Source organism: Hypanus sabinus, chromosome 3 (genome assembly GCF_030144855.1).
Source record: "Hypanus sabinus isolate sHypSab1 chromosome 3, sHypSab1.hap1, whole genome shotgun sequence".
NCBI classification, from domain to species: Eukaryota; Metazoa; Chordata; class Chondrichthyes; order Myliobatiformes; family Dasyatidae; genus Hypanus; species Hypanus sabinus.
In genome coordinates, this window is record NC_082708.1 from 114546859 (window position 1) to 114574205 (window position 27347).

Genomic DNA, 27347 nt, shown 5'->3' on the forward strand with positions numbered 1-27347 from the left:
AGTGGACAACAGAAGAAAGGGGAAGAGGAGGGAACCCGGGAGAAGTGATTGTTAAGTGAGAAGAGGTGACGGGTCAGAATGGGGAAGAGAGGAAGGGGGAAGTGGGGGATTTTTTTTACTGGAAGGAGAAATTGCCTCTGGTTGAGTACACCATCGAAGAGTCAGAAGGCAGCAGAGATCACAGGGGGAGAGAGGGTCTCACTGAACTCCCGTCCAAGAGAAGATTTAAACTTCTTCAGAGTAGGCATCCCTCGAAGGTGCTTTCTGCTGAAGTGGCTCAGCAGCAGAGTGCGTACAAAAAGGCATCTGCGCTCCCTTCACGTGCACGCGGCATGCTACTGAAAATCAGTGCCCACCGTGGCTGAGTGCACCAGATGCAGGGAGTACCAGAAACTGCGGTTCTGTACGAACTATCTGGTTATGTCCAGGGTGTTCCATGATATGTTATTTCTGCTAGAAATTGAACTGAGTGGTATCTAACACTACAAGGTGCAATTTCTCTGTAGCCTTGTTTCCCATCTACATGGCAGCTACTGAGCCCTCTACTGGTGACAGGCTGCAGAATAACAAAGGCTCCTCACAATATCAAAGTGGCCTGGCTCAGACTTGGAGAGTTAAGGGCTGTGAGGGCCCGCTCTCTCACAGTGGTGCTGTTAGACCGAGGCTGCAGCAAACAAGCACAGCTCCCACATTATTCTGTGATCTAGTAAGACATGTAGGACATCAGATTAAGAAAAGAAACGCAGTCAGTTGGCCATGACATTTAGGTACAATTCCACTGAGTTTTCAGTTTAGTTTCCCTGAAGAAACTAAAACCACAGAATTCCATTTAGAAGGAATCCTTCGTGAGCGTCACTGATCTGGACAACCACATTGTCCCAGACACACCAGAATTTCTACAGATGTTGGAAATCTTGAGCAACACATGAAATGCTGGAGGAGCTCAGCGGATCAGGAAGCATCAATGGAGGGAAATAGACAGCTGACGATCTGGGCTGCGACTTTTCATCGGGACCCGACCCGAAATGTTGACTGTTTGTTTCCCTCCATAGATACTGCCTGACCTGCAGAGTTCCTCCAGCTTTGTGTGTGTATTACCCATGTTGTCCTAAGAGTACTCCGTGACAAGCTCTCCCAGGTAGTGATTCAAGATCCCAAGTCAGCATCCTCAGACACACAAGACTGCAGATGCCGGAATCTGGATAAAAAATTGCTGAAGGAACTGATAGGGCCAGACGGCATCTGGATGAATGGTCTTGACCCAAGACGTAACTCTTCATTTCCATCCGCAGTTGCTGCCCTGCTGAGTTCTTCCTTGTTTTATGTTCCAGGTTTACATCTACCTTCAGCCAGAGCACTGCACAGTCAATAACAACCTTCAGTGCTCCACACAGGGAAAGATTAGGCTTCAATTACCCAACAATGGGGAGAAATTACTTCTTGCTATTTCATTTCTGAGCAAATATTCTGGCAGAAAGTCTATTATAACCTCAGTAAGAAAAAGGCAGAGATTCACTTCTTCCTTGAATTCATTTGTGACTGAATTGACGAGCCAGGAAGCTTCTAATGTCTTCTTGAGACCTTTGAGTTCTTCCTCAGTATTGACTATACCTCTCATAGCTTGATTATCATTTGCAAATTTTATTTGATGTTAAATTCAGCATTCATGTTTGTGGGAAATAATTGACCATCTCTTTACACTTTTTATTTAGCCTTCCTTGCAGAGAGGAAGTGGAGTGGCTGGTGGATTGGAGTGAGAAAGGCAACGCAAATCTGAACGTAGGATAGACCAAGAAGGTCACTGTGGACTTCAGGAAGGCGCAGATGAACCTTTCCCCTCTGTGAAAACATGGCTTGCCATACAGAGGGTTAAGAGCACCAAGTTCCTGGGAGTTCACATCATGAATGACCTCACCTGGTCCCTTAATATCACCACATTGAACAAGAAGGCACAGCAATGCCTCCCCTTCCTAAGGAGATTGGGGCAAGCGAAGCTCCCACCCCACTCCCTCCCACCACCTTAACTGCATTTTACAGGAGCACTCTTGAGAGCTTCCCGACAGGCTGTACCTCCATCTGGTATGGGAGCAGATGAGTATTGGACCAGGTTCCTACAAAGGACTGAGAGAACAGCTGAGAGGATCTTAGAAATCACTGGGGTCTCCCCACCATCCATAGGGGACATTTATCAAGCGTGTACACAGGGCCTTTAGTACCGTCAAACATTCTACCCATCCATCCAGCATCCTTTTTGACTTTCTACCATCAGGCAGGAGACTCTGATGCATAAAAACAGTCAGGATGGGAAACAGTTTCTTCCCTCAGGCCATTGGGCTTCTGAACTTCTTGCCGCATCACATTCAAAGTGTCAACGGTTAATCTATTCTACGATATTTAATTTATGCACTTTACTTTGTATGTTTCTGCAAAATTCATCTGTAGATTTTATCTTCAATTTCCTGAGTTATTATGCCTTATGCAATATGTGTGGTATGCGTACTACTGTGCTTTAAAACCCTGGTCTGGAGAACATTGTCTCGTTTGACGGTATACAGGTATATAGTTAAATGACAATAAATTTGACTTGACTTGATCTATTCTCCTCTTTGCACTGTAGACAGATTATTACCAGTTCAGCCATTTGTACCTTGATTCAAGCATTACCTTGTGCATGTGTGAAAGTCTGTGATTGGCTCTGGGAATTAAAGTATTCCAAGCTGCTTTCCACATTCTGCTTTCTGTGTTACCCTTTCAGGTTTCTATCAGATTAATTAAAATAACTTATTCTTTGCAAATCCATGGTGGCTTCATTAAAGTGATGATATCTGCATTCAGATTCTTTTCAATCACTGCCTCTTATTAGAATCCTGCTCCTTCCATTTACATCTTTATTTGTTGATTATTCTTTCATTCCTAGGTTTAAGTCACATCTGTTTTGTATACAGGAGCAACATAAGGTTTCCTGTGATATTCTGAGACAAGTTCCACTTCCACAGAATTCTTGTACACAAGAGTCACACGAGAGATAAGTTTTTTACTCAGAGGCTGGTGGAACGCACTGTCTGGTAGAGGCAAATACATTAGAGGTTGTTAAAAGATATTTGGATAGGCACACGGATGTAAGGAAGATGGAAGGATATGGACATGGTGTAGGTAGGAGTGTTAGTGCTTTTAAAAATTTACTTTTTAGCTAGTTTGGCATAACATTGTGCGCTGAAGGGCCTGTTCCTGTGCTACACTGTTCTATGTTCTATGCACAATAATTAGGATCCGAAGAAGATCACATGTCTGTCCAACTACTCATTAAGATAATGACTGCCCTTCTAACCCAGGCACTAATTTGGACCTCTTCTATCCAAAAATCTAAAGATCTCTGTTTTCTAAGAACTCAGCGATCGATCCTCTTGATTAGACGGTTCTAAAATTTCATTACCCTCTTCTATTTCTTTGCAGTTCACTGTAGAAGGCCATTCACCCCCCTGAATCTATGCTGACTCACAGAGCAATTCCATTTGTGCATCAATATTTCATGTAATATAAGATAGAGACAGAAAATGGTGGAAATTCTCAGCTTTTCACACCACAGTGGACAGAGACAACGTATCAAGTCATCAGAATTGCCCAACATGGTGAGAATTTTCTGTTTGTATTTTAAATTTCTAGCGCTGGCAGTTTAAAGAAGAAGAAGTTCTACAACCTATTCCCACAATCCCATTCCACCGACACTAGGGGTAATTTACAGTGGCTAAATAACCTACCTACCCGCACATCTTTGGGATGCAGAGGGGAAACCGGAACACCTCGTGGAACCTCACGTGATCACAGTGAGAATGTGCAAACTCCACATAAACATCTCCAGAGGTCAGGGTTGAACATGGGGCAACCGAGCAGTGAGGCAGCAAGACTCTGCTGCTGACATTGAGCTATTGAGCTTCCCTAGAAAGTAGGGTGGCGAGTGAAGTGTTCCAATGTAACTTCCAGTCTGAAATGTTACTACGACGTTCTCATTCTCTTCTCTTCATGATGGGGTGGCGTAGTGGTTAGCACAACACTTTACAGAACAGGTGACCCGAGTTCAATACCCACGCCTGTCTATAAGGAGTTTGTATATTCTTCCTGTGACCTGTGTTTCCTCTGGGTGCTCCGGTTTCCTCCCACAGTCCAAAGACTTACCGGCTGGCAGGTTAATCGGGCATTGTAAATTGTCCCATCATTAGGCCAGGATTAAATTGGGGGATTGCTGGGCGGTGTGGCTTGAAGTGCAGAGGGCCTAGTAAAAAAACTAAAAAGAATAAAGTAAAGATTCACTTCTGCGTCTTTTCTTCCTTAGCTTCTGAATGGTTAAAAAGGCCTGTAAATACTGTAAACTCAGTCTCCTTTTATCCCTTCCTGATAGCTTACACAGGGACAGTTAAAAGCTTGCAGATTTATAGGACCCTAAGAGTTAGGCCATTTGGCCCATCAAGCTTGCTTTGCCATTTCATCATGACTGATCCATTTTTCCACTCAGCCGCAATCTCCTGCCTTCTCCCCGTCCCTTCATGCCCTGACCAATCAAGAATCTATCGACTTCTGCCTTAAATATACATAAAGTCTAGACCTCTGCAGCTGCCTAGATACATCCACAGATACAATACTCTCTGGCTAAAGAAATTCCTCCTCATATCTGTTCTAAAAGGATGCCCCTCTATTCTGAGGCTGTGTTCTCTGGTCTTAGACTCTCCCACCATAGGAAACATCCTCTCCACATCCGCTCTATCAAATGGCCTTACACCATTCAATAAGCTTCAATTAGGTCACCCCTCATTCTTCTGAATTCTAGTGAATACAGGTCCAGAGCCATCAAATGCTCTTCATATACACTTCATAGTGAGAGTAAGCGTTCGGCACGGACTAGAAGGGCCGAGATGGCCTGTTTCCGTGCTGTAATTGTTATATGGTTATATGACAGGCTGTTCAATCCTGGAATCATTTTCATGAATCTCCTTTGTACCCTCTCCAACCCCAGCAAGACCTTTCTAAGGTAAAAGACGCAAAATTCCAAGTGAGGCCTCACCAGTGTTTTATAAAGTCTCAACATTATGTCCTTGTTTTAAAGGTTCAAAGGTACATTTAATGTCAGAGAAATGTATACAATATACATCCTGAAATGCATTTTCTTCGCAAACATCCACGAAAACAGAGGAACATCCCCAAGAATGAACAGTTAAATGTTAGACCCCAGTCCCTCCCAGCTCCCGTCTCCTGTGCATAACTGTTCTAGTTCTCCTGAAATGAAAACTAACTTCGCATTTTCCTTCCTCACCACAGACTCAACCTACAAATTAACCTTCAGGGCATCCTGCACAGAGACTTCCAAGTCCCTTTGTGCCTCAGAGTTTTGTACTTTCTCTCCATGTCTGCTGCTGACCTCATGCTCCATTGTTTGCTAGTTTACAGTATTGTTTATTTGCTTATCTGGGTGTCTGGAGTGTCCTGGGAGTGGTCTCAGCTCTGGTGAAGGGGCTTGTTGTCATCACTTCTGGGCAGTGCCCATTAGACACTCTGCTCTCAGCTGTCACTCGACAGGTGCCAAACCCTGTACACTGCTTTGGCAGGTGGGCTAAACCAAGTGGGAGTAGCTGGTGGGCCTCGTACCTCGGTGAGATAGGGACGTGCCTGGCCTAGCGTGTAATGTCAGGATGAGATCAACAACGAGACCCAATGGCCAGGAAGGTGGGTCTACAGTATTTCCTGTAGAACCAAAGGCACAGATGACCTACTGCAGCCATTGGAGACCTCAACTGTAATGGCTACTCGTACTACTGGACCCAAACTTCTGAGATCAAAAGAGTGGAACTGCCCCAGTGTAATGGTTCTTCCACCTTAGAAACTCCTTCATGAAAGTTTCTTTGTGCAGTTCACATCAGTGAGGAACTGCACGGATCTACCCGTCGTTGTTGGATACAATGGACAACCAATCATCATTCAGTTTTACATTGAATATGAACATTGCTGGAAAGGCCAGAGTTAATTATCCACCCCTAACAGCTATTTGGACTGATTACACTGTTGGACAATTCTGAAGTTCAATTGAGAGTTAATTGCAGAGGTGAGTTGGGAATGAAATATTTATGGATGAATGTGTCTTCACAATATTACTGATGCAGCTAGTACCCTCCTTTTTCCCTCTCCTCCTTGAACATCCTGCAAAATTCTGTTGTCACTCCTACGTCTCTTTATGGTCGTATTTCAATCTCTTCTATTGTTTCTCGATCACTGAATAACTAACATCTGAAAAGCACTGCCAGAAGTTGTAGTGGAGGCAGTTTCAACTGTAGCATCAAAAAGAACCTCCAGAAGGACCATAACCTTGTCATGGTTTGGAGGCTTTCATGCCTCAATGAGCCAGACAGCTATGCTGGCTGGAGTCAGGGTCTTGTGCTTTGATTCTTCATAGAGTCGCCCGTGCCAAACAGGTCAAAGAGTAAAGGCCAAACTAAGAGTGGTCCATTAGTCCTCCAGATGCAGGGTTCCAGCTCATGATTGGTCAAAAGATTGTTACAGAAGTAGCAAGGAAGAATCCTTCTATATTTGTGAGCGATGGTATGATGGCCAAGGACAGAGAAATGGAGGACATTCATTGCTGCTCTAAGCACCAGCAGCATAACAGGCAGTAAGTATTCACAAAGAAGCTGGATGCGAGGGGAATAACTTGTAAGGCATGGCTGTGGGACTAACTGCATTGCTCCTACATAGAGATGGTGTGGGCCAAAATGGCCTTATTCCGCAGAGCAATCACTCTACACTCCATACTTCGCAGTGTCAATTTCATTTGAATTGTGCTTTGTGAATTAAATACACTACTGTATTTCTTCATTATTTATGTCCAAAACGATTATCCCAAAATTAACCAGCAAAACTGTATCCAGCATAACTCCTGGCTAATTTCTTCTCAACACCAAGTACTTTCCTAATGGATAACAACAACAGAAAGTGCTGTGTACTTGCCAGTAGATTCTGAGTCAACAGAAAATGTATATTGAGAGCAACGAGTGAATAGGAGAGGAGACAAATTTTTCTTTGTAAAATCTGAGCTATTTGTTCTCACCGCACTGATCCTGAAACCTCTGATTAACTAATTGATACGCAGCTCTGCTGCCATAATATGACTCAATGGACATGGAGGAATATATTACTACCTGAATAAATGATTGCTGAGAAATGCACCTCTTTTATCCTCGACAATTGTGTTAGACATTTGTTAATTGCAGCAATTTAGATAATTTCACATATCACTGCAGCTTTGAGAAAACTGCCAACTTTTACCCAGTTAGTATCGCACATCTAATTGAGAGAAAATCACCTGTTGCAACCACAGGTTAATCTCAATCGTTTGTCTACAGAAGTTCATTATTGTGATTGAATGGTAAATATTAATCTGTGGATTTAAGAATTCTTCGGCAAGTGTCATTAATAACTCTGCCAAACTTTCTATAATTGTTTTTAAAACTATGAACATCGCTTTTAATGTGTAAGGCCGTTGAAGTATTTTCTTTCGAATCTCATCATGGGAAGACATACTTTACAGAATATATCAATGCGACCGATTGTTGAAGATCCAACTAGATTGAGCAAACCAATGGCAATGAAAATACTATCTAGTTATTAATTAATTACTTGCAGGTTTGAGGAAACTAAAGTGAATCATTACTTTTATGTAAATTGGTATAAAATGAAAGGTAGACATTACTGATATGGTATCATATTAATGAGCTTTTCTCAAGGAGAGCTAATCTTAACCAGCTGTGCGGCAATGCTTAACATCCAACTTATCTAAGTAAAATTATTTGTAAGATGCATTGTATAAGGATTCAAAGTCAATGTTGCATTGGGTTGCCTTCATTATTTTTGAATTCTGTCTGTAATTTCAAATAAAATCATAATGTATTTCTTATTTAGAGTTATGTGACAAATCCTTCAGTCGTACAAAGAAGCTGGTGAGCGATTTCTGAAGGGAGTACCTTACGCAGAGGTTTGAGTTTTGTCTCCATTATGAAATCGTATTTACAGAGTTCACAGCAGCGCGTGTCAGAGCTCTTGATCCACTGGTGCAGGCAGGCCTGGTGTACGAAACGGAGTGTCCCTGTACAGCGACAAGGTGTGATGAGTGGACTGTCGTCATCTCCTTCACAGTGGCAGATCCTGAGAGAAGAGAGGTTCAGTGAAATTCAGTGATGTTGGGAAAAAAATGCCAACAGGATGAGAATGGCATGGACAGATGCTGGTCACCAAATGTAGAATTGCTTATTTCACCCACACAAGTGATTTCCATTCAATATGATATTACAGATTAATAGCATTGACTTCAGTAGTTACTTTCCACCCTAATGGACCAGGATTTGAGTCCTACCGGTACAACTTTGATTTGACTATCATTATTTACCTCAGAAAGGGATAATTCTCTGTCAAGGAAGCAAACCGTTTGGTTGGATGTGAAGTGCAGAATTAATGCATGTGATTAATACGTGTTTTCTTCTGTGATAAAAGGCTACTGTTGGAAGCTATGGAAAATGTGGGCTCAATTGCTCCCATTTTCCATAGAAATTAGATTAGTCATCACAGTAAAGTGCTTGGGGAATAAAGTACAATCAAATGAACATTTGTAACTCGGAATGCTTGGTAAAGCATACTCATTCACGATAAAAATGGTCTAATATTAATTTGTGAGCTTAAATTGAAGTGATAAAATTCATCTTCACTATGAATGATGATTTATTGGTCAATAAAAATAAAATGGGGCAATTTTCCCTGTCGGTTTTCTGTTGGTATGGTACCTCACTGTCCCTCACTCAGAATAACAGACAGCAATTTATTCAATGCAGCAGCTGTGAGGATCAATTGCACTAAGTAAAGAGATGCTGAGGGAATCTGAAATCAGATTTCTTTCACTTGAAGCCAGTTCTATAGCAGATTTTTTTTTTTTGTCATTTGGACAGGTATATGGAGCCCAGAAAAGTAGAAGGATATGGGTAACCCTAGGTAATTTCTCAGGTAAGGGCATGTTCGGCACAGCTTTGTGGGCCGAAGGGCCTGTTTGTGCTGTAGGTTTTCTATGTTTCTATGTTTATTTTCATGTACATTGACAAGTTTTTTTAATGTGTTCTCCCACCATAAGATGCAACATTCCCCCCCACTCCTCCAATGCAATCACAACTCGGGGAGGGGGTTGAGATAATTATTTATCTCAGTGGATGTTGCTCATCTATCTGAGGTCTCTCTCCTCTTCAGTGATAATGGAGTGAGGTGAGCAACCTAGAAACTCAGACACTGATCCCGGACCAGCGTCTTAATATGACCAGAGATCTATTGGCTCTGAGCAATGTTCATCAAGTGTGAAATAATGCTGCTTTCGGTGTCTGCTTCAGACTTTGATTCACCTCCCACCTAGATTAATACATCTTCAACAGAGTGTCATTCCTTTAATATTGGACTACATGTATTTAGTGTTCATGTCTCCAGAATAAACGTTAAACCTCTGAGCTTCTGATTCAGAAATAAATGCACCACCACTGGGCACATCACACTTGACTTTACCCTATGCTGAGCAACTTAAGCCTCAATGAATAAGGAAGCAGCATTTTACAAAAACATACTTCACTGGGGTGAAATTCATTTCCATGCTTCCTGACATCTGCTTCCCCAACATGTCCACACTATCTACTTTAAACCCTATTCTTGTGTGTGTTTTTTTACTAAATGGTGCGTAATGAAGAATTTGTATTGTAAGGATCAACAAAACATCAATATCACTGAAGTTGCTCTCTTATCATTGGTAGTTCCAGGAAAGGGGCCATTTTTTGCCTCTTGTATTCTTATGTCATAATACACTGAGAGGGATATATACAAACCCGCAAAGCAGTGCTGTCCTTTGATCAAATGGTGTTCTTGGTTTCATGAAAGAAGCTTAGGTTAAAAGAACAGGGCAGTTATGTTCAGCCTTTAGGGAACACTCAAAAGACTGTATGACTATTACATCCATGTGGTCTCTGCGATTTACAAAGTGTATTGAAGAGATTTACTGTAATATTCTAAGGATGAGTAATTTCAGCGGCAAGGTTAGACTGGAGAAGTTTGAGATTTATTTCATGAGCAAAGAAATTTGAACTAGGTAGAGCATACCCGATAATTAAATACCCCATAACACTAATCTTACCTACTGGTGTGGAAACACCAATGCCCTTGAAAGAAAAATCCTACAAAAAGTAGTGGATATGGTCCAGTCCATTACACTTAAAGCCCTCCCAACCATTGAGCACATCTACATAAAAGACTGTTGCAGGAAAGCACCATCGATCATCAAGGGCCCCCACCACCCAGGAAATGCTCTTTACTCCCTGTTGCCATCAGGAAGAAGGTACAAGAGCCTCTGGACTCGAACCACCAGGTTCAAGAACAGTTACTACCTCTCATGATCAAACTCTTGAATAAAAGGGGATTACGGAATTCAACTTCACGGGCCTCATCATTGAAGCGTTTTCCCATCACCAACTAACTCACTTTCAAGGACCCTTCATCTCATGTGCTCAATATTTATTGCTTATTTATTTATTGTTATTGTTTCTTCTTTTGGTATTTGCACAATTGTCTTCAGCACTCTGGTTGAACCTAGTTGGACACAGTCTTTCATTGCTACTGTTATGGCTATTACTCAATAGATTTGTTGAGTATGCCCAAAAGAAAATGAATCTCAGGGTAGTATATGATGATATATATGTATTTTGATAGCAAGTTTACTTTGAACTTCGCTCTGATTCGCTCTAGATACTTCAACTCACAGATAAGGGTACGATATAGTGGTCACCAGCTTGTACACCTCTGGGATATGGGAAGAAAGCAGTACATCCATTAGGAGAATGTGCTAACTCCACACAGACAGTACCAGAGGTCAGGAACAAACCCAAGTCAGCAGTGCTGTGCTGCTATTATGTGCAAATGGAAGTTACTTAAAAGAAATCGTTCTAGTTTTTTCTTAATAATTCTCAATATGTTTAGAAGTGTGTCTGAATGTTTTTAATTAATTACTTTTGATGGAGGTGGATAGAGAATATATGTTGAGGGTGAATACTAGAGGTAGAAATGACATTGCAGAAGTATGAGACTTGGACAGATAGGATATGAGGAAATTTATAAGCAAAAATGGTTGGATATACCTTTAAATTTTGTAAGAGTGAGAAGAAAGGAGCAGCTTTCAGAAGGCAGTGTGAATAGCTTGAAATGATACCTCCCTCAGCAGATGGGTCAATGACTCCTGCTCACCTTTCCTTTATAAGCTTTTCAAGGAAATATATGTGTTAAAAAGCCATGTGTTATTATTTAAATTATTCTATTTTATTTATTTAGAGATACAGCACAGTAACAGATCCTTACGGCCCAAATGGGCCCATGTCACCCAATTACACCCACGTGGCCCATTAACCTACTAACCTCATGTTGAATATACTTCTGTTTTTTGTGATTACCCAACACCTGCCCCCAATTCCCACTGCTATCCTGCCTATCACCCACCAGCCCCTTTGGCCCTCCAGCCCATCTAACAAAGATATGGTGCAGTATATTTCATTGAATGATGGTGAAGCAGCATTTGTATATAACTGTACAATCAGGTGTAATAAATGTGGAACATTGTGGATGCAAAGCTTCCCCTGTTTTCTCTATCTCTAATCATTATTAATGATATTGCAACTTGATTGACAGGATATGGAGAGAAATAAAGAAAACCAGAAAATGATGTTTTAAGAAACATAACAATATTACATTTGAATAAATATATCAGAATTGTATGTTTAACTGCTCTGGGATCTCAAAATAGAGAAGAATGTGCTACGTACATGGTTTCTAATAATGGTGTTCCACAATAAGCTTTTGTATGCAAAATGCAACGTTGATGGTCCCACTTTAGTTTTGGATTACTGGCTCCTCTCTGTAGTTTGACTTACACATAAGAATTTTTGCAATAATTATTGTTACCTTACGCTTTGTTTATCAACAATTTGAATGTTTCAACATACTTCAACTGGGGATCAATTAAATGAATGGATTTAATTGGGGCAGCATGGTAGTGTAGTGGTTCTGACAATGCTCAACAGTACAGGCGACACAGGGTCATCTCTTGCTACTCCCTGTAAGGAGTAGTATATTCTCGCAGTGACCGTGTAGATTTCCTCTGGGTGCTCCAATTCCTCCCACAGTCTAAAGAAATACCAGTTGGTAGGTGAATTGGTCATTGTAAATTGTCCTGTGATTAGGCTAGGATTAAATCGGGGGATTGCTGGCTGGCATGGCTCGAAGGGCCTGTCCTGTGCTGTATCTCAATAAATAAAATAAATGAATAACAAATAATATATGAAACATGTGATTTCATTTGCTTATGTGGAAATTGCTGACTTCTCAGTTAATAATAGGTTGAACAACCATGTAGTAAATACAAAGGAAACTGATTAATGTGAGGATGAATAGGCCATTTTGAACACACTGACAACATTGAATGATAAACACTAATACTATTGCCTTTCATTAGACGTTATAGACAAACCTGCAGACTTCACCATCATCAGGCCATTCATCTGCAGTTTGAGACTGGGTAGCTCTAACTCCCCCGCCGGGCTCAGAATTAATAGCTGTTCCAATCATGCACAGAGGTAATACACTCGTGCTTTTCTCTCTGGATATTTTCATGACGTATTCATCTTCAACAGCGGAGGAACTCTCAGAACCCTTTTCTATAGATATTTTGTTTTGCACACATTTACTTGAGGATTTCTTCCCATCAATGGAAGATATTGGAGATAATGAAATCCCCATTTCTTTGTTATGGAGCATCCTATCTCTTTCTCGGTAGAACATTGCATTACTCCTGTTACAAACTGGGTCAATACTTATCGCACCCCAATCCTTTTCAGAGTCCAGTGACAGCACAGCTGCGTCAGATATCTTCTCTTGTTCTTTGTGGTCTTTGATCTTTCTCTTTCTTTTCCTGAAAGCCTTTGTCCTTTCTGAACTTCTCCTTCGGATCTGAGCCCAGTGATCTTCATCTGACGACGAATCAGAATAATTCCTGCGGAATCCATTAGCTTTTGCACAAAAAAATTTGGGGTGCTTTTCCGAATGCTTGTTGTTTAAGTCCTCACATCTTTCACATAGGTTCCTTTGCTTCCTAATTCTTCGTTTTATATGTTTCCTACCAGAGTCCCTGCTGAAAATGTTGAGTGCCATGACAGTTGAATATGTGTCACCATCTTCATAACGGGCAGATCTAAGCACAGCATGCAGAGATGGAAAGCGGCAAGTAGAGAATATGGAGGGAAATCATGACAGACATAGCAAAAGAAATGAAAACAAAATGAATTAGTAATTACGTAAATTATTTTCATATACCGATGAAGCAGAAAAACAAGCAAATGAAACACGATAAAGGTAAGGACGTGGTTGAGACTGACACAATTCAAAACAATACTCAACCAACCGCATATCTAAATGCTGCCTTGCCTCACATACCTGCAAATGTCCTGAGTAGACGGGCTGACAGATGTGCGTGACTGGCTCCAGGGAGCTGTTGCAGTTGTAGGACTACTCGCCTGCAAAAGATAAAGGTACAGTACAGTAACTGATTTCCAAGCATGTTCACTGAGTTCATTCAAAGCAGAAGTGTGGAATGTGGTCTTAATCAGGTAATCAGTCTTGAGGGAATCAGGTGTAAGGGAGATAGAAAAGGAATGTAAAAGATGCAATGTTACAATAGTCATGGGAATTTCAATATGTCAGTATGCAGGTAGATTTGGAAAATCAGGTGGGTACTGGATCCTAAAGAGAGGGAATCTCTAGTATGTCTATCAGACAGCTTTTTAAAGCAGCTTGTGGTTGAGCCCTGAATTGGATGTTGTGTAATGAACAGATTTAATTAGGGAGCTTTAGGTAAAGGAACACTTAGGAGGCAGTGATAATTATATGATAGAATTCACCCTATAGTTTGAGAAGGAGAAAATTAAGTCAGATGTATCAGTATTACAGTGGAGTAAAGGAAGTTGCAGAGGCATGAGAAAGGAGCTGGCCAAAGTTGATTGGAAGGGGACACTAGCAGGGATGAAACCAGAACAGCAATAGCTGGAGTTTCTAAGGGGCAATTCAGAAAGTGCCAAATAGATACACCCCAAAGATGAAGAAGTACTCTAAAGGGAGGATGGGGCTACTGTGGTGACAAGAGGTAGCATAAAAGCAAAAAAGAGGGCATATGATACAGCAAAGATCAGTGGGAAGTTAGAGAATTTGCATGCTTTTAAAAACCTAAAGAAGGCAACTAAAATACCATAAGGACAGAATAGAGGAAAATTGGCTAGCTAAAAATATAAAAGAGGACACTAAAAGCTTTTTCAGATGTATAAGGAGTAAAACAGAGGTGAGAGGGGATATTGGACCACAGGAAAATTACACTGGAGAAATAATAATGGGGGACAAAGAAATGGCAGATGAACTTAATAAGTATTTAATGTCAGTCTTCACTGTGGAAGACACCAGCAGTATGCCAGAAATTTGAGAGTGTCAGGGGCAGAACTGAATATAGTTGCTATTAATAAGGGGAAGGTATGTGGGAAGCTGAAAGGTCTGAAGGTAGATACATTACCTGGACCAGGTGGACACCCCAGGATTCTAAAACAGGTAGCTGAAGAGATTGTGGAGGTACTAGTAATGATCTTTCACTAGATTCTTAGTCAAATGACCAAGAATATCTAAAGTCAGCATAGTTTCCTTGGGGGTAAATCTTGCCTGATGAATTTTGTTGAATTTCTTTGAGGAAATAACAAGCAGGATAGACAAAGGAGAGTCAGTGGATGTTACTTACTTGGATTTTCAGAAGACCTTTGACAAGGTGCTGCACACAAGGCTGCTTAACAAGATAAGAGTGCATGCTATTATAGGGTAGATACAAGCATGAATAGAAGATAGACTGATAGGCTGACTGGTAGGAAGCAAAGAGTGGGAATAAATGGGGGCTTTTCTGGTAGACTGAATGCTTTTTTTTCACATTATATGGAAGAGAGAGAAAGAGAGAGAGCGATAATTCAGGTTTTTGTTTTGAACAATTTCACAGTACAGCTGAGTGGCCATGTTAATCATGATTCTCAAAGGTCTTCGAATCAGGATGAAAATTAGACTAGTTGAAGTTTTCTTTCATGATTAAAATATATACCCTCTGAAATTCAATTTGTATTCTAATTTTGTTTTCATTTATTGGTTTTTGGAGCTTCTTAAATTTGTTATTATGTTTGAATTGATATTAGATTATATTAGATAATTAAAATGTTCTAATTATGTTCCTATCCTTTGAACAACTGAGACTATCAGATCCCTCAAGCAAATAGTTTTCAAGTTTTATCTTCCACAACCTATATCAAATTGTGTGTGAAAGGCACTGAACATTGACTGAGTGTAAACTTTACAATAATGATTGGAAAAAGTGTCTATTGTCCACAGATGCCTAGATGTCCTTCTGCCCTTCAAATATTTGTAATTCCTTCTGAAAAGCACGTTCATATTTAGGCATTTAGCTTCATATATAACTCACAAATGACATCTTAGCAAGTCATTGAAGGTCTGCTTGCAGCTTCTATTGCTTTTATTGAGCTGGCCTGCAAGTCAGTGATCCGCTGAGAAGACTTGTTCACTGTGTATTGATTTATCAAGACCCCCAAGGGTAGAGAGTGAAGAATTGGAAGGCAAGAGCCTTTCATCAGTTTGCTCATAACTAGTCTGGCTTACTTATCTCTTCTGAACTTTAAATCGATGACATGAATCCTCTTTCAAGATTCAAGATTGCCTAATGTTATTTCCAGTACACAAGTGCAAGGGAGAACAAATTAATTGTTACTCCAAATCCGACGCAGCACGAAAAACACACAATAAGATAAAGCATACTATTATAAAAAACACAATGTATATAAATACATAAGGTAGTTTATATACATAGATTACAGAGCTAAATTCAATTATAGTTCCTGAATTAAAAGAATTGTATTTTTTATTCTCTACAACCTAATTTTCAATTTACTCTTTGCCACCTGTGACATTGTTATAGAAAGTCTTTCATGCCTAACGATCTTTATTGTTAGCACCAGTCTTATCGCGTGTGATTAGTCACTGCACTTTTTTGAGAAAATCAAATTACACGAGCTGCTAGTAGCCCATCAGAATAATCCAGGTATTGGAAGGGGCAGTATATAGAAACCACACACTTTTGGAGATCAGTTTTGCTTATAAGAAAAAAAACAATGTGTACAAAAGATTTACATGAGCAAGAACAATTCAAAATTCAAACATTCTGTTTAGGGTCCAAACCTTAGATATCAACAAAAGCCAAATTTCTGTTTAGTTAGAATCAATGATTTTCATTAGAATAACCTTTGTTACTCCAATTTCTCTAACTTATTAGATCTAGTGTTATTCCCTATTTAAAAGTTTACAGATTAAACTTTTTACTTATCTCCAGTTAGTTAGAAAACCAAATACAGTTCCTATTCTCAAGTATTATAGTTAACTTCAGTTTCAGCTCCAGGCAGTATAGCTACAAGTTTAAATTCAAGTTCAAAAATTTTATATACACAGTTTAACACCTTTCACGACAATTCTTCAACATCTCAACTCTTAAAAAAAGTAAATCTCATTCAGTAATTTATCAAAGTCTTTGCAAAAATAATTAGTTCTTGCAGAAAGTCATATTCGGATTCTTTTAATGAAAATAAACTTATACGTCCAACCGTATGAAATCCACTGCGTCATTACAGATTTCATTCACACTCTGGTTCTTTATCTTGGGTGGCTCGCCATCTTAATTCTTGGTTCATTGGAATGAAATAGTTGATGATTCACAGGAAGGGAAATTACAAACTTGTACCAAAACTTGACCAAATCCCTTGGTATTATTTTGCAGAACTAATTCCCAACTACACGGTAGGGATCTTGGACACTGGCCTCTGCCGATATTGTCTTGTTATAGCTGCTGCATGACATAGCTGTAGCTTCAATAAATCTTTTATCACTGTTGTCTCTCTTACAGGGGTTTCACCCTGAAGTTTTCTAGTAGGGTAAAGAATACTCACTACTAATTCCACTAAGCAATTCATGTCTTCAGCTTCTAATCATTGCTGCATCCCGCCTCCCCTGCCCTCGCATAGTGTTTTTTTTTCAAATTCTCTCTTTTTTTAAATCAGTTAACCCTGTTTTCATCCCTCCACAGGTGGAACTTTCTAACATTATAACTTTCGGTTTAATTAACCGGGGTTACACTGACATGCTTCCTTACAGGATGAAGTGAGACTGGTCAATGCTGATAGTAGAATATTCAATTCAATTTGTAGCTTCTTGGACGATGATATAGTTAGCTCAGCAGACAGAAAGACCTAGATAATGTTCAGGGCGGGGTGATATGTGGCAAATAACAAGTACCTACACATGAAAGCTATGGAGCTACCTTTGTTGTGTGGACTGCTGAAGCTGGAGAAGACAGGTCATCTACACCTTTACCAGGGCAATTATGGATGGGAAATAAATACTGATTCACCTATTAAATGATTAAAATCAGAAGTTACTTTAATCATGTTTTCATGAGTTCTATCCCTTAATTTTGGGATTAAACTCATTTATTTATATTTCAACTTCAAAAGCATATGATGACATTTACAGCAAAATGGAAATCAAAAAAAATTAAGAGTTTCCAATTCCAGCCAGACGTGAAAGGGACAACCTCGATCAGCTGCTATTATGCACTTCTTTCCTCTCCAGTTTGACTGTATAAAGAGACGCTGATTTGATGCGACTTAATTCTAATAAGTTGTTGGACAGCTTCCACCCATTAATATGTCACATCTAATTCAGATGTAACAGGTTTTATACCTTAAATTTCACTGAAAAATATGCTTTCTTGAATAATACCTATGGCATTGAATTATATTTCATTATGAATATAATGCATACTGCCAAAGGAAACTTGTGTTCAATTGAAATTTCAATAGTGATGTAATATATTTCAGTGGTTTAATCAACTTAAAATAATGTGATTGTGGAATTTCAGATGCATACAGTATACTAAAAGTTACAATAGCAACCAATAATAATTCTTCTAAACCACAGTGCTCCTGAACAATACATCTCCAACAAGTAATAATGAATAAAAAATCAAAGGGCATTGTGCAGCTCCATTCCTGAAAACTTTCTCTATTGTCATCAAGTTGGAGAGCAAGAGATAGCAGCATGGTTCAATTATTCCTTGCCTGTGAACTTTACAATGATTTCAGTATGAACTCAACACAATAGGTGATATTTATTACAGCGAGGTGATTGATAAGAACATAGAATTGTACAGCCTCTTGTTGAGGTCTTGGAGAAGGTGCAGAAGAGGTTTACCAGGATGTTAACTGTTTTTGAGGACATGTGTTATCACAAGAGGCTGAATAAGCTTCCGATATTTTCTCTGTAGTGCCTGAGGCTGAGGAGAGATCTGATAAAGGTTTACAGGATTATGAGAGGCATAGAAAGAGTGGACAAAGACTATCTATTTGTCTGGGTTGAAATGTCTAATACCAGAGGGCAGGCATTGAAGGTAAGAAAAGGTAGGTTCAAGGGGGATGTGAGGGTTAAGTTTTTTACTCAAGAGAATGGTGGATGCCTGGAGTGCGCTGCCTGGTATGGCAGAGGTGAATACATTAGAGGCTTTTAGATAAGCACATGGATGTACGGAAGATGAAGGACATGGTATAGATAGGAGGGATTAGTGTTCGGATGTTTCTGACTTGTTTTTTAGCTGCTTCAGCATAGTATTGTGGGCCACAGGGCCTGTTCCTCTGCTGTATTCTTCTAAGTTCTGTGTTCTACAAAGAAAAAAAGCGACCATGAAGCCAATCTAGATTAATCCCATCTTCTTGCATATGATCTGCATCCCTCTGTTTCATGCATGTTCACATGTCTCACTGAATCCTGATTAAACACTGCTCTCTAGCTTGCTTCCCCCTTCTCACCTGGCAGCACATTCCAGGCAACTTCCACTTTCTATGTAAAATACTTGCTAGGTAAATCTCCTTCAAACTTTCCCTGTCTTGCTTTAGGGTTATGCTGTATGGTATTTGACATTTCCATCCCGGGGAACAATAAACATCTTGCCCTAAGTATGCCTCTCATGTTGCGATAAAGAATTTGGTTCCTAGGCCAAGGAGTCTCATGTTTGTCAAGCTCCCTTTCAAAACATAGCAGCTGCCACTCGTAAGATTAAACAGTTGCAAGTAAACTTCCAACTAACAGTTGTTTAGATTCTGCTCATAAACGGCAGCCACTCTTCAGTTCTTAAAATGTAAATGGAAAGCAGTAATCAAGCTGAAGTTTAAAAACACATCTTTGCAAACAAGCTCTGTATAGGTCCACAGACTTGCCAGCTAATAGCATCCTGTCTTACTGCTCAAGATGTGCAGAAGAGGACAAATGGTTATTTACTTTGGCTTGTTTTAAAACAGATAAGCTGATGAAGTTGCTTAGTTCAAAGAAGCTTGCAGACCAGATGGATAATATCATTTAGTATATCAAATAAATGATCTATTAATAGATGTACACAGGTAAGTTATTTCTATGTACTCAGACAAGTTAGTTTACAGTTTTTAGGTGGGTAGCTAAAAAGGGTATATAAAACATAGAATATAGAATAGTACAGCACAATACAGGCCCTTTGGCCCATTATATTGTGCTGACCCTCAAACCCTGCCTCACATATAACCCCCCACCTTAAATTCCTCCGTATACCTGTCTAGTAGTCTCTTAAACTTCACTAGTGTGTCTGCCTCCACCACTGACTCAGGCAGTGCATTCCACGCACCAACCACTCTTTTGAGTGAGAAACCTTCCTCTAATATCCCCCTTGAACTTCCCTCCCCTTACCTTAAAGCCAAGTCCTCTTGTACTGAGCAGTGGTGCCCTGGGGAAGAGGCACTGGCTGTCCACTCTGTCTATTCCTTTTAATATCTTGTACACCTCTATCATGTCTCCTCTCATCCTCCTTCTCTCCAAAGAGTAAAGCCCTACCTCGCTTAATCTCTGATCATAATCCATACTCTCTAAACCAGGCAGCATCCTGGTAAACCTCTGTACCCTTTCCAATGCTTCCACATCCTCCCTATAGTGAGGCAACCAGAAATGGACACAGTACTCCAAGTGTGGCCTAACCAGAGTTTTATAGAGCTGCATCATTAAATCTCTTAAACTCTATCCTTCGACTTATGAAAGCTAAACACCCCATAGGCTTTCTTAACTACCCTATCTACCTGTGAGGCAACTTTCAGGGATCTGTGGACATGTACCCCGAGATCCCTCTACTCCTCCACACTACCAAGTATCCTGCCGTTTACTTTGTACTCTGCCTTGGAGTTTGTCCTTCCAAAGAAGAAAGATCTGAAGAAATAGCTCCCATTCTCCTTAATTATTTTTTTATCCCTTCCATGACTGACAGTCTTTAAGGATTGGGATGAACTAGGTATTAAGTATTTTTGGGACCTGTGTTTGGCTAAATCGGTCTACCACAGTTAGGAGGTACCGCGCTCCTCGGGACACTGGTAGGGGGCCCACAATATCCACATGAATGTGGTCGAACCTCCGGTGGGTGGGTTCGAACTGCTGCGGCGGGGCTTTAGTGTGCCGCTGCACCTTGGCTGTTTGGCACTGCGCGCACGTTCTGGCCCATTCACTGACCTGCTTGCGAAGTCCGTGCCACGTGAACTTGCTGGAGACTAGCCGGACAGTTGTCCTGATAGATGGGTGCGCCAAACCGTGTATGGAGTCGAAAACTCGCTGCCTCCAGGCTGCCAGGACGATGGGGCGAGGTTGGCCGGTAGCCATGTCGCACAGGAGGGTCCTCTCATCTGGGCCTACGAGAGAGTCCTGCAGCTGCAAACTCGAGACTGCAGTCCTGTAGCTGGGCATCTCGTCGTCTGCCTGCTGCGCCTCCGCCAGTGCTGTATAATCCACCCCCAGGGACAGGGCCCGGACAGCTGGTCTGCAGAATGCGTCCGCCACGACGTTGTCCTTTCCCGAGACATGCTGGATGTCCGTCGTGTACTCGGAGACGTAGGACAGATGTCGCTGCTGGCGAGCCGACCAGGGATCGGACACCTTCGTGAATGCGAAGGTCAATAGTTTGTGGTCCGTGAACGCGGCGAACGGCCTGCCTTCTAAGAAGTACCTGAAATGCCAGATTGCCAGATACAGTGCCAACAGCTCCCAGTCAAAAGCACTGTACTTGAGTTCGGGTGGCCTTAGGTGCTTGCTGAAGAACACCAAGGGTTGCCTGTACCCCTCGATGAGCTGCTCCAGCACCCCACCGACTGCTATGTTGGATGCGTCCACCTTGAGTGCGGTTGGAACATCCATTCTGGGGTGCACCAGCGTCGCGGCATCTGCCAAGGCTTCCTTGGCTTTAACGAAAGCGGCTACGGCCTCCTCGTCCCAAGTAATGTCCTTGCCTTTACCCGACATCAGGGTATACAAAGGGCGCATGATACGGGCTGCTGAGGGGAGGAAATGGTGGTAGAAGTTCACCATACCAATGAACTCCTGTAGGCCTTTCACCGTGTTGGGCCGGGCAAAGTGGCGGATTGCGTCTACCTTGGCAGGCAGAGGTGTTGCCCTGTCTTTGGTAATCCTGTGGCCAGGAAGTCGATGGAATCGAAACCGTACTGGCATTTGGCCGGGTTGATCGTGAGGCCGAAATCACTCAGGCGGGAGTAGAGCTGGCGGAGGTGGGACAGATGCTCCTGGCGACTACTGCTGGCTATAAGGATGTCGTCCAAGTAGATGAACGCAAAGTCCAGGTCGCGTCCCACCGCATCCATTGGCCGCTGGAACGTCTGTGCGGCATTCTTCAGGCCGAATGGCATTCGGAGGAACTCGAACAGGCCGAACGGGGTGATAAGTGCTGTTTTGGGGATGTCTTCAGGGTGCACCGGGATTTGATGGTATCTCCGGACGAGGTCTACTTTGGAAAATATTCTTGCCCCGTGCAGGTTTGCTGCAAAGTCCTGTATGTGTGGCATGGGGTAGCGGTCTGGAGTTGTAGCTCCGTTCAGTCTGTGGTAGTTACCGCATGGTCTCCAACCCCCAGCTGCTTTGGGCACCATGTGCAGGGGGGAGGCCCATGGGCTGTCGGACCTCTGTACGATCCCCAAGTCCTCCATCCTCTTGAACTCCTCCTTCACCAGGCGGAGCTTTTCCGGGGGGAGCCTTCGTGTGCGGGTGTGGAGGGGTGGTCCCTGGGTCAGGATGTGGTGCTGAACCCCGTGTCTGGGCATGGCTGTAGAGAACTGAGGTGCCAGAATCGATGGAAAGTCCGCCAGGATTCTGGTGAATTCGTTGTCTGACAGCGTGATGGAGTCCAGGTGTGGGGCCGGCAACTTGGCTTCACCCAAGGAGAACGTCTGGAAAGTCTCGGCATGTACTAGTCTTTTCCCTTGCCAGTCGACCAGCAGGCTGTGAGCTCGCAAGAAGTCTGCCCCCAGGAGTGGTTGGGCCACGGCGGCCAGTGTGAAATCCCACGTGAACCAGCTGGCGCCGAACTGCAGGTGCACTTTGCAGGTGCAGTAGGTCCGTATCATGCTGCCGTTTGCGGCCCTCAGGGTGGGTCCTGGTTTCCTGTTGCGGGTGTCTACCCCGTTGGGGGCAAGATGCTGATTTCTGCTCTGGTGTCGACCAAGAAGCGGTGTCCTGACTGTTTGTCCCAGATGTACAAGAGGCTGTCCTGGTGGCCAGCCGTCATAGTCATTAGTGGTAGCTGGCCCTGGCCCTTGCAGGGTGGGCGACAACGGCGGGCTTTTGTGCCCTACCGCTGGTGGTAGAAACACCACTGTTCACTGGCCTCCTCACTCCTGCCTCTGTGTTGTGTGCGCTCCCCTGCTGGGCTTGCTCTGGTCTGCTGTTGGGCGCGTGGCCTGGTAATCTGACCGACGGACGCTCTCCCTCTTGGCTTTCCACAGCACGTCTGCCCGGGCCACCACCTTCCGGGGGTCACTGAAATCTGTGTCGGCCAGCAGCAGATGTATGTCCTCAGGCAGTTGCTCTAGGAATGCTTGCTCAAACATGAGGCAGGGCTTGTGTCAGTCAGCCAGGGCCAGCATCTCGTTCATCAATGCTGATGGCAGCTTGTCTCCCAAACTGTCCAGGTGAAGCAGGCGGGCACCCCGCTCACGCCGTGAGAGGCCAAAGGTCCCAATGAGCAGCGCCTTGAATGCTTCATATTTGCCTTCTTCCGGGGGCGACTGTATGAAATCCGTAACCTGGGTGGCCATCTCCTGGTCAAGGGTGCTCACCACGTGGTAGTAACGCGTGGAATCAGAGGATATCTGCCGAATCTGGAACTGGGCTTCTGCTTGACTAAACCACACGTGTGGTCGCAACGTCCAGAAAGTCGGCAGTTTTAGCGAAACTGCGTGAACAGATGAAGAGTCGGTCATCTTTGGTCCAAATCCTGAAACCAATGTAGTGATGTGCTACACACAGTGCTGAAATAACGACACACAGTCCGTAAGTTGTTTTGAGACTAGTTTATTCAAACTTCGCGGCGCTGGCATTTAATCCCTAGCGCCCTCCTCTCCGGGCGGAAATGACGTCAGGGGTACATTACCGAAGTCTCCCCCCACGCGCTGGCTATTTGTGAGCCAGTTCACCTGCGCAGAATGTGGGTTGCCACAATATTGCCATTTAATTGCTTAATGGTGCTGATGCTTTGCAATAGTTCAACTAAGCTAAGAATGTTTTGTTGATGATTTTCATTTGTACTCAGTGTCTGAGGCTTCTCACTTAAGTGCCTAACAATAATCAACCAGCATTGATGGATTCCAGTTCCCCTGATATCCTTTTTCCATGACCGCAATGTCCTGGTGAAACCTTTCATCATGCTCGTCACTGACAGCACCAAGATTTGTAGGGAAGAAGTCTAAATGTGAATGCAGAAAATGAATCTTCAGTGACATATTGCTTGAAGTATGTTGTCAACCAGCTGCATGCAGTTTGGTGTTGTGTAGTTGCAAAGAACATTTTCAACAACTTCCTTTAATGCCTTCCATGCAATTTTCTCCAGTCTCACTAGAAATTCTTCAAATTTCCTGTCACTGATGGCTTGTTTGATCTGTGGACCAACAAAAATGCCTCCCCAAATCTTGGCATCAGTTATTCTGATGAATTCTGAATTGAAATTACAAATATAGGCAAATAAACTCTTCTTGGGCTTCAAGCCGGGTACAGATATTGATGATAACCGATGCTTCAATGACAAACTCTGTCATCTTGTTCAGGGATAATGCCTTGTTGTCCAGTCTAGTAGTATTTATACCCCTGTAATCCATCCCTCTTGATTGGTTAGTCCTCATCCAATCAGGTTTCCACTCTCCCACATGGTGAAGGGTGAATTTTTAAGTGGTAGACAAGTACAAATCAAGTAAGGTTCTTTGTCCTAGATGGTGTTCAGTTTTTTGAGGTTTGGGCTAAACTCAACTAATGTTCAAAGTAAAATGATATTGAAAGCACATACTGTATATGTTACCGTATACTACCTTGAGATTCATTTTCTTGCAGGCATTTCAAGAAAAATAAAGAAATACTATAGAGTCTACAAAAAACATACACGAGTAAATACTGAAAAATAAGCAATGCGCAAATGAATTCAAACTGCAAATAAAAAAAATATACTGAGAACATGAGTTGTTAAGAGTTCTTGAAAGTGAGTCTGCAGGTCATCGACTATCAGGGCAGTCAAGCAAAGTGTATTCCACCATGCTTCAGACTTAGAACATCAAAAATCTCTGGGGTATCACAAAGTGACCCATTTATCACCGGAGACCCAGCCTCTGACCTGACCTGTGCTTGCTGCCACAAAATTCTGTGGCTGGTTCAGCAGAGAATCTGGTTAATGATAATCTCCAGCACGTTGATGGTCGGGGACTTGGCCATTGTAATACTCACTAATGGCAAGGTAATGGTTACACACTCTCTTCCTGTGATGCCAATTCTGCTGCAAGTACAAATACAACTGGGCTTTAAAGTATCGGCATGGTGCTGAAGCACAGACTATTTTCAGATACAGACGTTGTTTGCATCTTTCCATATAAGGCCACTGGTAAGTTAGATCTGAGATTAGGGGCAAAATCTGCTGAGCAATTTTGGAACTACTGGTATCTCTATAGCTCCTGGTCACTTACACAATACGTTTAACAATTTTTCTAACAATCCTCCAACAAACTCTTGCAAGTTTCCTCTCCAGGACTCCTGGCTCAACTTGGCACAAGCTGTATAGTCAAACTCTGCACTTGATCATTGGAGCAAGGTTTGTGCAACGTGCCTGCTGGTCAGCTCTGCACAGGCAAGTGTCTACATCTAGAGAGTGCCCACAGCTCACCATTGGCATTGGGTTGCAGACCTGACACTGACTTTGGTGACAGTGCAACTTCACTGCTGATTTTGGCCTGAATCCCTTCCACAACTCCAATTTTGCGTTAATACTCCAAGCCAACGTTATGAGTTAAGGCAAAAGCTCTTCAAATGCCTTTATTATTCAGCCACATGCATATTATTCACACTAGATTTATGAATCAAAACATTATGGAGCGACACAGTGTTTAAAGGAGCACATTGATGCTTCCCCAGACTCCACAGAAAGGTGAATAAAGAGAGAACTTACTTTACAGAAATTAAACTTCAACAGCCCTATTAATTTTGGAAAGAGATCTCAAATGTGTGTTTGATTCCCTTATTATATATGCATGCTGCAGGATCAATACAGCATCAGCATAATTCTTGGTAAAATGGACACACATTTCTTTTGTTGCTCATTTAATGGGAAATTGAAATTACTGATCTCCTAAGCTGCTGGAGGCTAAACTAGATAGCTCTGATTTTGAAAACCCATCAGATGCTTTGGTACATTTGGCAGTAATAAAATTACCTCCTGCTCTTAAAATAGCAACAGAATTGCTATTAATTTCAACATGTTAAGTGTCCAAATTCTATGTTATAATTTAACTGGGTCCTTTAGGTGGAATGACTTGTAAACCTCGTTTGCAGCTGTTAATTAAACCCAGTTCAGAAGTCTAGTTTCCTCCAGAGACCAGGAGGTCACTCACTGCTTTTTCTAGACATGACATGCAAACACAACTAGCTCAGCCGCTCACGGTGTTGGCAATAAATATCGATAAATATTGACGTTTACCTGAGACGTTATAACTAGCTCTTGCTGATAAAACATAGTTAACCCCGTAGGCTGTGGACATAGAGCACATATTTCCCACTGCCAACTATTGAATGATGTGAAAGATTTTCTCACTCACGCTATGTTCATAGGGACATAGAGATATAGTCTGAAAACAGATCTTTCTGCTCAGCGGATCATGCTGACTAACAAGAACCCACTTACACATTAATCCTATTTTGTATTCTCCACACATTATCATCAACTGCCCTCAGCCTCTGTCTCTACTTTCCCTCCACACACTGATGGCATCGGTTCTTCATTATCTGTTGCTTGTCGGTAGCTGCTTACCACTTATCAGCTGCTGCCTCCCATCTCCAGACTCATCCACCCCATCCTAGCTTCAGCCGCCCGTCACCTCCCTCCTCACTAGGTTCCACCTATGAGCTGCAACCACCTTCTCAGCCCGAAGCGTTAACAGTTCACAGTTCAAAGTTCAAAGTCATCTGAGGACTGGTTCATGGACCTCTGGTCTCCCTTGCTGGAAGCCTGTATTCAGTTCCTTGGTCTTGCCAACATTGAGTGAGAGGTTGTTTCATTTCCCTCCATAGATGCTGCCTGACCTGCTGGGTTCCTCCAGCATTTTGTGTGTCTTTCTCATTGTTAACAACTCCAATTGTTCCAGCATCCACCGCCACGTCATTTTCTTGGCAAGACCTTAAGGTATCAGGTTTCCTTCAGAATTTCTTCACCTCTCTAGGACCCTCCTTAAATTTATCCCTTTGAAGACATCTGCATGGCCAAGTGCTATTCTGGCTTGGAAACATGTCTGTAAACTTGCTATGCTACAAGTATAAAAGCTGTTGTCCTTGATAAAGGTTTCCATAAATAAGGCAGCCATAGATGCCAGACCAACAGATATATCAGCTTGAGATACAAAAGGCTGCTCTCACTGTAAAATGGAACAAAAAAAAACTGAACTGCTGAAGCAGTTTAGTCAGCCAGGCAGCATTTGTGCAGGCATTTTGGGTCAAGGTCAGGACTGAGAGAGGGGAGATAGCCAGTTTAAAGAGGTGAGAGGGAGGGGAGAGTCACAGGCTAGAAG

At 42.2% G+C, this 27347-nt stretch overlaps 1 protein-coding gene across 8 annotated transcripts in view; it reads right to left on the reverse strand.

Moving 5' to 3' along the window:
• The window catches only part of LOC132391588 (E3 ubiquitin-protein ligase MARCHF8-like), a 534862-nt gene that overhangs the window by 44892 nt on the left and 462623 nt on the right, over positions 1-27347 (reverse strand). For all 8 annotated transcript variants that reach the window (XM_059964968.1, XM_059964969.1, XM_059964967.1 and 5 more), the window contains 3 exons: positions 13537-13616; positions 12575-13294; positions 8004-8184 (listed from right to left, as the gene is read on the reverse strand). In XM_059964968.1, coding sequence (XP_059820951.1) covers positions 8004-8184; positions 12575-13294; positions 13537-13616 — 981 coding nt within the window. The remainder of the gene's footprint in view (positions 1-8003; positions 8185-12574; positions 13295-13536; positions 13617-27347) is intronic.